Genomic DNA, 15,874 nt, shown 5'->3' on the forward strand with positions numbered 1-15,874 from the left:
CATGAACACGGAAAATGATGAAGAAATTGAGCTTGAAGGCAATAGAATAGAAGTTGTAAAGGATTTCAATCTCCTGGGCTCTTTTGCAAACAAAGAAATACTCTTCAGAATAGCATTTAGTTGTTCTTCAATGAAGGCTTGCGACAAAGTTTTCAAAAGCAAGGAAATAACACTCCAAACGTAGATCAGACTTGTCCACACATTGATTTTCTCAGTGGTCAATTGCAGATGCAAAAGCTGGACCCTACAGAAACAAGACAGAAAGAAGATTGATTCATTTGAGCTTTTATGCAGGCCATGGGCTGCTAGAAGAATTAACAAATCAATTTTGGAAGATATCAAACCGGCTATGTCACTCAAAGCCCAAAATAATGAAGTTACGACTGTCTTATTTTGGACATACTGTCAGAAGAGAAAGATCATTGGAGAAGGACATCATGTTTGGAAATATTGAAGGAACCAGGTGAAAAGAGTGACCTGCAGTCAGATGGCTGGACACGTTGAAAACCATCATGGGGACGACGCTGGAGGACCTTACCAGATTAGCACAAAACAAATTTCTTTTTAGATCTGCATTCATCAAGTCGCTAGGACTCAAACACTAGTCGATGGCACCTAACAAAAACAATGGTAGGTATTTTTCTGTTTCTGGAGGATTTACAATTCAAAAAGAGAGTTGAAGTGGGATTTAAATTTATTTTTGTAGGTTGGATGCTAATGCTATCATTCGTGCATAGTTTGTTGATAGGTGCCTTTGACTTGTGTTCGAGTCCTAGCAACTTGATGATCATCATCAAGTTTTCATGGCTGAATACAGAAGTAGACTGCAGGGCATTTCTTCTGCACAGAATAAATTTGATGTTATCTCCGTTGTCGTATAGTGCCTGCAAAATAGTAATAGAAGCATATAGCAGGAATGCCCACTCTCTGCCAATGTATCCACAACAACAGGGACAATGTATCAGCCAGAGTCAGAAAAAACGTTAAATAGCAAGATAAAGACTGACTCACTCAGTAAAGCCAACATATGAGAAGGACAAGCACTACTGTCTCAAAGCTCAGAGACTTGTAACTCTGAAGAGGGGAAGATAATCCTCTCTTGGGAAAAGAGTTTTGCATCCAATCATAGCTAGAAATGCAGTAAGGGCAAGTCCAACTCAAGAAGGCAACTGTTTGTAATACTTTCAATACTAATATATAAGTTGGTTCGTTTTTTGAAAAAAGTCCAATAGGAGATTGCATTCAGGTTGCACAGAATTTTTCTATTGTTTGACCGGTATGTATGATTTATGTGCCTCTCAGGCGTTTCAGCTGCTAATTTTTATGAAATCTGCACAGGTTCAGTAGCTTTTTGAGTGTCTGCGTCTGCATCTGTAGCATTTCATTTTGTTTTTGGTTTTTGTATTTCAGACCGCAGTTTGAACACCTTTATTAGTGTGATTCTTATGCAAGCATTTTGTGTGTGTGGCGGGGTCTCCTGAAGCAGACGCCGAAACGGGGCCGCGTCGGGACCCTGAATATAGCTTTATGCTTACAAGATAAGTTCACCTTCTGTACAACCTGAATGCAATCTCCTATTGGACTTTTTTCAAAAAACGAACCAACTTATATATTAGTATTGAAAGTATTACAAACAGTTGCCTTCTTGAGTTGGACTTGCCCTTACTGAATTTCTAGCTATGATTGGATGCAAAACTCTTTTCCCAAGAGAGGATTATCTTCCCCTCTTCAGAGTTACAAGTCTCTGAGCTTTGAGACAGTAGTGCTTGTCCTTCTCATATGTTGGCTTTACTGAGTGAGTCAGTCTTTATCTTGCTATGCCACTCTCTGCCAATGACATGTCCTTTATTAAAAATATTCTTTAAAAACATCTACCTCCAAATTCTGTATATGGCACCTTACGTTGTGTGCATTAAATTGGTGTGCATAGCCGATTTGTGCACACAACTTAATTGTTTAACAAACCTAATTGGCACCAATAATTAGCAATTAACACCTCATGATTGACGCTGTCACTAAGTTATGCACACAACTTGGAAAGCACAATTCTATAAAAGGTACTGCTACATGTCAGTTCAATTGAGTGAATCTGTAAAGGAGAAAAGGCCAGGGAAGGAATATGGGCAGATCATGAGCATTAGCAGGGTTTAAAAAAAGTTTGGATAAATCCTAAAAGGGAAGTCCATGGGCCATTACTGAAATGGCTTGGGAAAATCCACTGCTTATTCTTAGGATAAGCAGCATAAAATCAGTTTTATTACTTGGGACCTGGGTTGGCCATTATTGGAAACAGGATACTGGGCTTGATGGACCTTCGGTCTGTCCCAATATGGCAATTCTTATGTTCTTATTCATAAAAGTTAGAATACACCTAATGTGTGCATAAGTTAGGCACAGGAATTTAGGCCTGGTTTTTCTTGGCTTAAATGCATGCATTGAAAGGTTATGATGCGCACCAGCACTCAACGTGATTCTATAAAAAATATGCGCGCCTTATAGAACTGCGCTAAGCACTGTTCTAATTGGCGCTGGGTTTTTTTGGGGTGCTAGATAAAGAATCAGACCCAACGTGTGGGATACTGTGGTCTAACTGGCAAAAGATTGCAAAGTGCTTTAATGAGTTTTAACGGTGGCCTGTTGGAGCGTGCTAACCGTGTTAAGGGCTTAACAACCTTGAGCAAAACAAGGCCCTTTAATCCCTTGTGGGAAGCCCTGGCCAAAACACTTTTTTAAAACCTTTACGTGTCGCTAAGCAGGTGTAACTTTTTTTTCCCATATGAGACATGCTTTCCCTGCCCTCAGGTTTTTCGCAAATTTTCTATTTTATTGCAGAATATCTTAGTTTTAAAAAGCATCTATGTGCTTGGTTTCTAATGTCTGCAATTTAGAGGCCAAAAAAGACTCAAATTCTAAGTGCAAAGCGCTGTACCTACCTGTTTCAATGTCTGTTAAATAAAGCATGGAATCAAAGCCTCCACTAAGAACCACTCGACCACAAGAGGACCACTGTACATCTCGAACAGCCCCAGAGTGACACAAATAGGTCTTCAAACAGCTGCCTGTATCCACAGCATCCCAGACCTTACAAAGCAGAGAACAAAATAGGAAGATGAAAACATGCAATTTAGCAAATTTATCATTGACTAATTATTTGTATTTTTACCTAAAATGCCCAACAGAACGGAAGAGAAGCTGCAGAAGCATAAATAGTCTGAATTAAACATAAAAATATTTGTAGTGCTAAGATTCATAGTACAATACAAGAGGAAATTAATAAACCTGAGAAGCAATAATGAGAGCAAATATTTAAAAAGGAGCCTTTCATTTACAAAAAGTGAAAAGAAAACTAAGTGAATTTTAAAGATGTTTATGTTTATTAAAGACTTTAATATACCACAATTACAAAACAGCGGTCAAAGAGGTTTATAATACAATAAATAAAATAAAAACAGATAACAATTTAGAAAGGAACTCCATGGCTCGATAGGACAGAAGACAAATCATTCATCCAAAGAAGGAGATAGACAACAAAATAAGAGCTAAAAGAGCAAATCAAACAGCAGAGTACAACGTCGATAGTTAACTCAGGGCTTACTGTCAGATGGAAAAACTATCAAATCCACCAAAAGAAGAGATGAGCAAAGCAGATGTACTAGGACAGGGGTAGGCAATTCCGGTCCTCGAAAGCCGGAGCCAGGTCAGGTTTTCAGGATCTCCACCATGAATACGTATGAGATGGATTTGCATGCCTCCTTGAGATGCAAATCTATCTCATCTATATTTATTGTGGATATCCTGAAAACCTGACCTGGCTCCGGCTCTCAAGGACTGGAATTGCCTACCACTGCACTAGGATAAGCATTCTTAAACTATCACGCTGGAGCAACACTTTTAGACCTTCCAAAGAAAAGTGTGACGGGAAAAGTGTGCCTTTAACAGCACTTAAAATGTGGCGAAAGATAATTCTACTCTAATGGAGGGTGGCAGGTTGTTCCAGAGGAAGGGGGAAAGAACATAATAATAGCCTTACTGGGTGAGACCAATGGTCCATCAAGCCCAGTAGCCCGTTCTCACGGTGGCCAATCCAGGTCACTAGTACCTGGCCAAAACCCAAGGTGTAGCAATATTCCATGCTACCGATCCAGGGCAAGCAGTGGCTTCCCCCATGTCTTTCTCAATAACAGACTATGGACTTTTCCTCCAGGAAATTGTCCAAACCTTTCTTAAAACCAGCTATGCTATCCACTCTTACCACAAGATCTGGCAATGCGTTCCAGAGATTAACTATTCTCTGAATGAAAAAAAATTTCCTCTTATTGGTTCTAAAAGTATTTTCCTGTAACTTCAACGAGTGTCCCCTAGCCTTTGTAATTTTTGACAGATAATAGAAAGCAGAGTTCCGTGTAGAATCATGGAAAGCCAGTTTAGACGAAGGAAGAACTAGGCGATGGGCATCAAAGGAGCGTAAGGCATGAGAAGGGGTATAAGGAATGGTCAAGGAGGATAAGTATAATGGACATCCCTCATGCAATGCCTTATGAGTTACAAATGGGGCGAGCTACAGTCCTGTGAAAGGAACTGATACTAGAATTTCAAACTTCGTAAGGCCTAAGAATGGATTGGCGACTGAGGTAAAAGTAGCAACAAGAAGATCAGTATTCAGCAGAAGTTAACCCAACAGGCATTGCTCCTGCTGGGTTAACTCCTGCTGACCAGCTCCCCACGACAGTAAAAGTGAGCCAAGTATAGGACAATCGTGCCATTGTGACATCACTGATGAGGTTGGCTCATAGCCATTGGTGGAATGAGGCATTATGATGTCACAATATCAGCTCTGGTTATCAGAGGCTGAAGCTTTCCACACTATTTATTTATTCAGTTTTCTATACCGTTCTCCCAGGGGAGCTCAGAACGGTTTACATGAATTTATTCAGGTGCTCAAACATTTTCCCTGTCTGTCCCAGTGGGCTCGCAATCTATCTAATGTACCTGGGGCAATGGGGGGATTAAGTGACTTGCCCAGGGTCACAAGGAGCAGCATGGGTGCTGAGGCTGTAGCTTTAACCACTGCGCTACACTCTCCTACTTAACACACTTGCCACTTCTTTGCCACCACAAACTCACTCTATTCCCCCCCCCCCATTGTCTGTTCCCTTCCCTCAAACTTGTCCTTTTCCTGCTCCCAGCACTCTCAGCAGTATGAAAACATAAGAAATTGCCTCCGCTGAGGCAGACCAGAGGTCCATCTCGCCCAGCGGTCCACTCCTGCGGCGGCCCATCAGGCCTATTGCCTGATCAGTGGTCCCTGACTATTCCTATAACTTGCTTCTCACTCCTATCCCTATAACCTACCTCTACTCCTATCTGTACCCCTCAATCCCTTTGTCCTCTAGGAAAAATGAATAAATGAAAGGGAACAGCGCAGAGCCTCCTTCTGATGCTCTCAGTCAGGCCCTGCTGGTACTTCCCCCCCCAGCAATAGGAAGTTATTGAAAGTCAGAAGAAATTGTTCATTTAGAAATTCCGAGCAAAATTTCCGAGCAATAAATTAAAGAAAAGAGGATATCCAACTAGTGTGGTATGCAAGGCACACAAAAAAAGCTAGATTTTATAATCGTGATTTGTTATTAGCGAATAAGCATCACAGTCTATTGATGAATCCATGCAAATGTGTGCTCAGGTTTTCCTCTCATGGTTAAAATTTTAAGACGACGTTAGGGAGTTGTACAGTTAAATCCCATATTCCAGTGATGACATTTACATTTATCTCTGGCTGGAAGCAGCCAGCTTCGGCTGAGATACCCATATATTTTGTAAGATGCCGCTCTTGTGCTGTCACTGAGCTGCACGAAATTCTGAGCAGTGTGGTTTCAGATAAGTCCTACCTGATTACACTCCTTATATTTTGGAAGTTAAGGATTATCAAAATGATGGACAACTTTTGGGTTTCCTAAAGAAAAGAATGCACTGTGCACAAAAAAGATTAGGCATGGGATTGAATTTGCACTTAATGGTGGGTTTTCTCCCACAGAAAGTCCTGTAATCTTCTATGTAACGCACATTGGGGGTCTTTTACTAAGGCGCACTAGCCGGTTTAGCACGCCTTAGTAAAAGACCCCCATTATTTCCGATTCTCTTCGTTACATATACAGTAAAACCTTGGATTGCAAGTAACTTGGTTTGCAAGACCAGCAAAACATTTTATTAAAGTTTAACTTGATATACAAGCAATGTCTTGCAATACAAGTTCATACAGTTTACACATGTCACATCATCACAACTGAGCCGATGGTTCTCTCTGTGACGCTCCGGGAGTGTAGTGACTGTTCTAAATGAGCGAGGTCTTGCAATACAAGTACGTATAGTATACACGCGTCATGTCATCACAATTGGGCCAATGGTTCTTCTCTCTCTGACGCGGCAAGAGTGTAGCGAATGTTCTAAACAAGCAAAGTCTTGCAATACGAGTACATACAATATACACGTGTCACATCATTACAACTGAGCCGATAGTTCTTCTCTCTCTGATGCTGCGGGAATGTAGTGGCTGTTCTAAACGAGCGAGGTCTTGCAATATGAGTACGTATAGTATTTTGTATTAAAGTTTTTGGGTTGTGGAACGAATTGTCTGAGTTCCCATTATTTCCTTTGGGAAAATTCGCTTTGATATACGAGTGTTTTAGATTACAAGCATGCTTCTGGAACAAATTATGCTCGCAAACCAAGGTTTTGCTGTATTTTGTTTACTATTATTTAGATGGACTTGCCATTATATAAGCTCTCTGCTTTGGCTCTGCTGTAAAACCATACTGAATTCACTTAAACTATTAAACATCATGTCAAGTAAACTTCTCTAAAAGCTATACATGCACTTATTTCCAGGCCATGAGATAATATTATCATTGTATAAATATAAATGATAGTACTGTTGGCAAATTGAAAGAAACGCAGAATATAACCTCTGGTGTATAACATGTTTTAACACTGAGCTGAGCACAGCAGAATGTTCATGTAGGAATCTAAATATTCGGTAAAATGATTTAAAAAAATATATTGGCTCTCTTCTTTAAAAAAAACAACAAAAACCTGCTATTGAATTCTTACAAAGAATATACATTTAATTAAATCAAGAATGTGGAGAAAATGGTTGTCTTCAACCATGCGCAATACAAAATCTACAATGAAAGAATAAAAGTCTTTGAAGATAGGTGAAATAATTACGGTATACGGTTTCCCACCTCAAGCTGAGAAAATGCTGCAATCCCTAATTTATGGCTCTATTCAGTAGTAATATTATGTGGTTTTTCCTTATACACAGGGCTGCCTAAGAGGGATGTTTTAGACTATTCAGTAATTATCAGAGACTTACTTGTATGAACTTTTGTAAGAGCCTTGCAAGGTATGCCAAAGGAAAGCACAATGTGTATTATAATGCCTCTTGTCAACTTCCCTTGCTTTACTGATGCCTGAAAGGCTACTTTCTACAAATCTAAGAAGCTGTTTTACTGTTAAAGTTCATGCAAACCAAAGTTACAAGCGAGAAGGCAAAAAACAAGAAGCGCAGAATAACTTCAGCTGGAACTTTGTCCCCCAAACACAATAGATGTGTGTAAACTACACATGGTATTGTCTGTGGTGACACTATAAGAATTATAACAGAAATCAACAGGTTGAAAAGGTGACGGCGAAAGCTAGAAGGATGCTAGGTTGCATAGGGAGAGGTATGGCCAGTAGGAAAAAGGAGGTATAAGACTTTGGTGAGGCCTCATTTAGAATATTGTGTACAATTCTGGAGGCCGCACCTTCAAAAACTTATAAAAAGGATGGAGTTGGTCCAGAGGAAGGCTACTAAAATGGTGTGTGGTCTTTGTGATAAGGCGTATGGGGACAGATTTAAAGAACTCAATCTGTATAGTTTGAAAGAAAGGCGGGAGAGGGGAGATATGATAGAGACGTTTAAATACCTACATGATGAAAATGCGCACGAGTCATTTGAAAGGAAACTCTGCAGTGAGAGGGCATAGGATGTATCTAAGGAAATACTTTTTTACAGAAAGGGTGGTAGATGCATGGAACAGTCTCCCAGATGAGGAGGTGGAGACAGAGACTGTGATAGGCAGGTGGGATCTCTTGGAGAGAGAAAGAGATTATGGTTACTGCAGATGGGCAGACTAGATGGGTCATTTGGCCTTTATCTGCTATCATGTTTCTATATCCATAAAGCTCTATGACCTCACAATGCAGGTGTAAAAAGCCTAGGCCTATAGGAAGAAGAGATGCAAATGCTAAGAGCCTTAGCCAATAGGGAGAGAAAGAGATAATGGTTACTCGGATGGGCAGACTAGATGGGCCATTTGGTCTTTATCTGCCATCTTGTTTCTATGTAACAGAAGGTAGAAGGGACAATTCTGGCAGCAGAATCATATCTGGTCATAGCTGACAGTAAACTAAAGCATAACACATCCTTTCTGGCTATTTATTTATGTTGTATTTTATGTTTAGATGTATTACAAATCCACAACATTTCTAGTTGTTGTAAGTATTTTTCTTTTTTTCTTCTCTAAGAAGTACCATCTTATGATGGGTTTATATGGGGCTCCTTTTACTAAGCTGCAAAAGCGGTTTTAGCGTGCGCTGAATTGCCCGGCGCGCTAGACCCTAACGCCAGCATTGAGCTGGTGTTAGTTCTAGCTGCGTAGTGCGGATTTAGCACGTGCTAAAATTCTGCGTGCGCTAAAAATGCTATCGCAGCTTAGTAAAAGGAGCCCAAAGTATCTCTATTCTTATTCATGCTTTGAGATTCACGCACAATCATGTTTTTTTTATTTTGGAAGGATTTAATTTTAGTTCTGACACATCAATATTTTTATATATTTTTATATTCTTTTCCAAGTGATTATTTGATATTCCATTTTTTTCTATTTATGCTGTTTTGATATATGTATTATTTTTATGTACAATATTTTATATACTCTTTCATATACATGATGTTTTTATATTTCATTTTACATATATATTTTTTGTTGTCCAGTTTAATTTAGTGTATTTCATTTATTTGTTGCTTTTATACATGTTTATATATTATTTTTTATTGACTCCTGATAACAGACCTTATGTGCCAACACACAAATCGTGTCGAGTCTTTTTAGCGTCATCCACTGGTTTCCATAATTAAGACAACTGAATTTGACTCTTGCCATCCAATTTGTTTGTTTCCATCTCTGTTTCCTTGTGTTGGACATTGTCTGCGGTGAATTTGGTTCTTCTGTTTCTGGGTCTGTATCACTGGACCAGCAGGGCAGTACTAAAAGGCCCACGGTGAGTCTGAGAAGGGGGGGGGGGGCAGATTGGCTGCAGAACCGGCAGACAGGACACCAGGGAAGGGAGGAGAGGCTGCTTCTGCCCTGTACCAGTACTGGTTTATATTCAAGTCAAACTTTTTTCCTCCTTTTGGAGGGAAAAAGTTACATTGGTTTGTATTTGAGTATACAGTGTTCCCCCGGTCGTTCGCGGTCCCGGTCATTTGCGGTATTTTCTGACCGCGAACCACCAACAAGGAGAATGCAGCGGGAGAGGGAGGAGAGAGCAGTCGGAGCGCCGAGAGTGCAGAAAATTACTTGAGATACGTTCCGACCGCCTCTTCCTGCACTAAGTCAGGCCTTATCCAATCAGGAGCTGCTTTGACACCAATCAAAGCAGTTTCCCTTACTTCCTATGGGGAAACTTGCTTTGATATATGAGCAATTTGGTTTACGAGCATGCTTCTGGAACAAATTATGCTCGTAAACCAAGGTTCCACTGTATTTTTGTTTTCTCCTACTTGTGAATGGAACATGGCCCTGACCTACACAGTTTTAATAAATATTTTTCATTGTCTGCAACCACTGTATGGTTCTGTCTTACCTGAGCTCCAGGTCTGCCCTCATTCATGCTCCTACAGTCTCATTGGATAAAGCACAACAGAATACTTTAGTAAATCTAGTTTGTACCTGAGGCACTGGAGGGTAAAGTGACTTGCCTAGAGTCACAAGGAACAGCAGTAGGAGAAGAGGCATTTGAACCTTGGCTTCTCTGGCTCTTTAGGAAATAACTCATGTACCTGAATAAGTAGCTCAACAATAAACACTTTCACAAAGATATAGTGGAAGACAAAAAAACACGCTACAATATGAGCTAAAAAAAAAAGCCCCCCACGGAGAGAAAAAGTTCAGGCGGAGAACCTCATCGGCCTAAAAACCTCCCGTGGAGACCACCGTGGCTCTATATTGTGTTGTAAATAAATAAATGGTGAAGTTAACGACTAAATGGTCACACTCTTAAAATTATAATGACTCAAAAAGTCACCCAGAGTGATTTAAAACCTATCTTTTGCTTGTAAGCTCCGTCGGAACACCAACGATGGCCAGCGTTTCACACAATGCTGCCTCAGGGTGTAACCTCCGATCATGAGCTTTCAAAAACGAACACGCTGACTCGTGTCTCAGTGCACAAAAGAATGAAAAAAATAGGTTAACTGGTTGTCCTACTGATAATGAACAACATTCCATTTTAAGGATTCCACGTGGAAAACTCAAGATCTCGGTAAAATACAGTTTTATATTGTACCTCCAACACATCTTGCAACCGCATGTGAAAGACAGTGAAAAACAGCATCATTGCTATAATTATGCAAAACACAGTATGACTGGCACAGAGTCACAAGATGGGACAGAAAAAGATAGCAGGCCATTCTATATATAAGACTGCAGAGACGGAGTTTATTTGCAGCTAGACTGTAATGGGAAAACAACATTTCAATATCTACTCTCTGAGGAACATATATCATTGTCAACTTTACTGCTCACAACTTCCTCTGCTTTTTCATGTTCAATCATGAGTTTTGGGGGGGTGAAATTTACAATTTGAAACAAAAAAAAAGTGAGTGAAGAAAGCAAGTTATTTGAATAAATAAAAATGGCATTTCTTTCAATGTTGTGATATTGATTTGGAGATGATGAGAGCACAAGAACAAGAGAAAGCAAAATAAATCAGAGGTTTGAAAATATTTTGTGCAGGGGTGCCCAAATGGTCGATCGCGATCGACCAGTAGGTCGCAAAGACAACGCGAGTCGATTGCGTTGCCTTTGCCATCTTTTTCTCCCTGCTGCTTCCCCAAGCCAGGCCTGGCGCGTACAAGCGCCGGACTTACAAAACTTCACCTCCGAGGAAGTTCTGGGCCAGCCAATTGCTACCTGGCTGGCCTGGAACTTCCTCCCCGACGTTAGAATTGACGTCGGAAGTGAAGACTTGTGGGCCCGGCGCTTGTACGCACCAGGCCTGGCTCGGGGAAACAGCAGGGAGAAATCGCGTTGGTGGCTTGGGTGTGGGGGTAGGAAAAGAATCGGGGAAGTGGAGAAATCGGCATGATGGCTTGGGGGGGCAGGAGGAGAGAGAAAGAAAGGCAGAAATAAAGAGGGAGGCCAGTGGGAGAGAGAAAGAAAGGCAGAAAGAAATGGGGGGGTCAGGGGGAAAGAGAAAGAAAGGCAGAAAGAGACAGGGGCGGCCAGGGGGAGAGAGAAAGAAAGGCAGAAAGAAAGAGGGGGCAGGGGGAGAGAGAAAGAAACAAAGAAATATTGGCTTTACAGAAGAAGAAAGTGCAACCAGAGACTCATGAAATCACCAGACAAAAAGGTAGGAAAAATGATATTTTCAATTTAGTGATCAAAATGTGTCTGTTTTGAGAATTTATATCTGCTGTCTATATTTTGCAATAGGGCCCCCTTTTACTAAACTGCAATAGCGGTTTTTAGCGGAGGGAGCCTATGAGCATCGAGAGCAGCGCAGGACATTCAGCGCAGCTTCCTGCACTAAAAACCGCTATCGCGGTATAGTAAAAGGGGAGGGGTTATATTTGTCTATTTTTGTATAGTTGTTACTAAGGCGACATTATGTATTTTAAAGTCATCTGCCTTGACCTCTGATAAAAACCCCGAATACAAATTATAATTAACATTTTCTCTGCGTACAATGTGCTTTGTGTTCTTTAAAATTTTATTGTTGGTAGATCATTTTGACTTGGCAAGCCAAAAAAGTGTGGGCACCCCTGATTTTGTGTGATTCTGCAATATATATGTTTGTTTCAATTTCTAGTAAAGACTTCTCGTCCATGGAAAATAAGCGAGCTACTATGAACTAGATTCTCTAAGCAAACCGATCGTGTACCGATCGGTTTGCGACCCCTTTACGATCCCGACCCGATTCACTAACCTTCTGGCCGCATCCGATCCACGCATGCAAATTAGGGAAATGGCATGCAAATCTAGCAAGGCAGCGATTCACCAACATTTTTAAGGCACACCGATTGGGCTGGCCGATCAGAAACCAAGCAACTGGTGAGGACCAGTCGCTCACGTCCCTGCCGACTCTCCTACCCCATGCTGCCCTGAAATCCAAACTGATATGAAAGGAACAATACAGCTCTTGCGAAGCTGACAGTTGAATTTGCTGTAAATGGAAAATGAAGGAGCTTTAAAAAAAAAAAAAAGAACCCTCTTCCTCAAGGTTCCCCCTGCTCTCTGCCGCCCTGTCTCTGCCGCCTGAGTGCTAAACCAGCAGCGGCACAAAAATGATTTTCAAATCCTTTTTTTCCACTCTGGCCACGGAAGACTTCACCTCCTGTTGCCCTGACTCTCTTGCTCTCTGCCGCCCTTCCCCGTAGTGCAAATCTGTGGTTTTAACGCGGGGCTGCAGGACAGGAAAGGGTGGCAGAGAGCAGGAGAGTCAGGGCAAGAGGAGGCGAGGTCTTCCACAGCCAGGCTGCAAACGCAAACGAAGAATTGTAAAAGAGACACATCTGGGGTTACGGAACGGACAATATTTTATGGGTTAGGCTGTTAGGAAAAAAAAAACGGCCCCATCTACAGATGGTCTGCACATGCACGCAGATCGCACAACAGCGATCCGTGCAGGCAGATGGGGGCATTCCTCCGATCGCCCCCATCTGCATATTTGCCTTTACTGAATTCGTTGGACCTGCCTGGCCCTATGACCCTTATGCAGCAGAAACATTATTACTCGAGATCCAACATTAAAAAGTAGTTATTAGAACTGTGAGCGTGGCAATAGCTACAGATGCCTGGGGCTCTAGAAAACGGCAGTCCAAGCCGCCTTCACTTAATGAGCTTCTGTTGATCACACATCACAAAGAATGGCAGGAGCTCATTAATGTGCTATACAACAGAAAATTAAATCAATGAAATGGCAAAAAAACATAAAGAAAATGTCACAAGAGTGTTTATTAGTAAATGAAGAAAACCACAGGAGTCCCACTCTATTAACACTTATATATGCATCTCTTGTACACACTTCGGCATTAATTTCAATAAAAAGAAGCTTTGTTAACTCTTCACGTTTATTCTGTTGTTTATAAAAATATACAGATACAATTGTGTCCAACCTTTTATGTAATTATCTATAATCTACATAAGAATAGCCTTACTGGGTCAGACCAATGGTCCATCAATCCCGGTAGCCCGTTCTCACGGTGGCCAATCCAGGTCACTAGTACCTGGCCAAAACCCAAGGTGTAGCAATATTCCATGCTACCGATACAGGGCAAGCAGCGGCTTCCCCCATGTCTTTCTCAATAACAGACTATGGACTTTTCCTCCAGGAACTTTTCCAAACCTTTCTTAAAACCAGCTACGCTATCCATCGTTTTTATGTACTCATTCATTTTTACTATTTTTGTATCTTTATATGAATATTGCTTTCCTGTTTTTTTGTTCAGAATCACCTTGGACTCCTGATGAAAGCTTTCCATCGAAACACGGCCTGTGTTGAATCCTTGTTGAAATCCCCATGATAAAGAGCTTTTGTTATTATTATTCTCACTCATCTGCCTGGTGTTTTCCACCGTTTTATGCTATAAAATTGTTTATGGCAGTGTTTCTCAACTCAGCGCTGGAGTACCCCCCTTGCCAGTCAGGTTTTTAGGAAATCCACATTGAATTTGCATAAACATGATTTGCATCCACTGCCTCCCATTATATGCAAATGTCTTTCAAGCGTATTCATTGTGGATATCTTGAAAACATGACTGGCAAAGGGGTACTCCAGGACCGAGTTGAGAAACACTGGTTTATGTCACTAGAGATAATACTGTATAAGTTAAACTACACAGATCTGATTGTTTATAATTAAGTAGAATATATTATTTCGGAAACTAAATCAGTGTTCTCCCTAGCGCCTTTTAGTTGGGCGCACCACCCAGCTAATTTAAGTGAGCGCCCAGCTGTCAACTGTCGCGAATCCTGCTGCTGCCGCTGCTTAACACTGAAGAGCTGCCGAAAGTTCAGCTGCCAAAAGTTTCTGCCTGACTTTTTTTTTAAAAAACAGCAGCAAGCGACTTGAACCTGTGCTCTGGGGCTCTAACGGTACCACCATCCATGCTGGCTTCCCTTCTCTTCCCTCCAAAACCGGAAGTTATATCCCAGGGGGGGGGGAAGTAGAGAAGAAAAGGGAAGCCGGCACAGACAGTGGTACCGTTCAGGGCCAGATTAACGAATAGGCCCAGGGCCCAAAACTGTCAGGGGGGCCCGTTGATGGAGGGCAAACAGATGAGGCAACGGCAACGGCGATGGCGATGCCCCCCCCCCAACATCGATGGCAATGTGGGCCCGGGTTCCCCCTTGGCATTAGCGTTCCCTTGTGGGTCCCCCCCCTTGCCGGAAGGGAAAATGGCAGAAGCATTGATAAAAGAAAACATCGATGAACATTTTGAAAGAAACGAACTTCTGATAATCAGCCAACATGGTTTCTGCAAGGGGAGATCATGCCTAACGAACTTATTGAACTTCTTCGAAGGAATTAACAAACGGATGGACAAAGGAGACCCCATAGACATCATATATCTAGATTTCCAAAAAGCCTTTGACAAGGTGCCCCATGAACGCCTACTCCGGAAACTGAAGAACCATGGGGTGGAAGGATACGTACTTAGATGGATCAGAAACTGGTTGGCGGGTAGGAAACAGAGGGTAGGAGTGAAGGGCCACTACTCGGACTGGAGGAGGGTCACGAGTGGGGTCCCGCAGGGCCTAGTGCTCGGGCCGCTGCTATTTAATATATTCATAAATAATCTAGAAACAGGGATGAAGTGTAAGATAATAAAATTTGCGGACGACACCAAACTATTTAGTGGAGCTCGGTCTAAAGAGGACTGCAAAGAATTGCAAAGGGACTTGAACAAACCAGGGGAATGGGCGACGAGATGGCAGATGAAGTTCAACGTTGAGAAATGTAAAGTATTACATGTGGGAAACAGAAACCCGAGGTACAACTATATGATGGGAGGGATGTTATTAAATGAGAGTACCTATGAAAGGGACTTGGGGGTAATGGTGGACATGACAATGAAGCCGACGGCACAGTGTGCAGCGGCCGCTAAGAAGGCAAACAGAATGCTAGGCATAATCAAGAAGGGTATTACAACCAGAATGAAAGAAATTATCTTGCTATTGTATCGGGCGATGGTGCGTCCGCATCTGGAGTACTGCGTCCAATATTGGTCGTCGTACCTTAAGAAGGACATGGTGTTACTCAAGAGGGTTCAGAGGAGAGCGACGCGTCTGATAAAGGAGATGGAAAACCTTTCGTATGCTGAGAGATTGGAGAAACTGGGTCTCTTTTCCCTGGAGAAGAGGAGACTTAGAGGAGATATGATAGAGACTTACAAGATCATGAAGGGCATAGAGAGAGTAGAGAGAGACAGATTCTTCAAACTTTCGAATAATAAAAGAACAAGAGGGCATTCGGAAAAGTTGAAAGGGGACAGATTCAAAATGAATGCTAGAAAGTTCTTCTTTACCCAAAGTGTGGTGGACACCTGGAATGC

General features: G+C 41.7%; 1 protein-coding gene across 5 annotated transcripts in view; it reads right to left on the reverse strand.

Moving 5' to 3' along the window:
- Positions 1–15,874, reverse strand: part of WDR25 (WD repeat domain 25) — a 260,069-nt gene that overhangs the window by 151,374 nt on the left and 92,821 nt on the right. For all 5 annotated transcript variants that reach the window (XM_033951544.1, XM_033951543.1, XM_033951546.1 and 2 more), the window contains exon 3: positions 2,934–3,081. In XM_033951544.1, the coding sequence (XP_033807435.1) occupies positions 2,934–3,081 (148 nt within the window). The remainder of the gene's footprint in view (positions 1–2,933; positions 3,082–15,874) is intronic.

This window comes from Geotrypetes seraphini, chromosome 7 (genome assembly GCF_902459505.1).
Source record: "Geotrypetes seraphini chromosome 7, aGeoSer1.1, whole genome shotgun sequence".
In the NCBI taxonomy this organism is placed as follows: domain Eukaryota; kingdom Metazoa; phylum Chordata; class Amphibia; order Gymnophiona; family Dermophiidae; genus Geotrypetes; species Geotrypetes seraphini.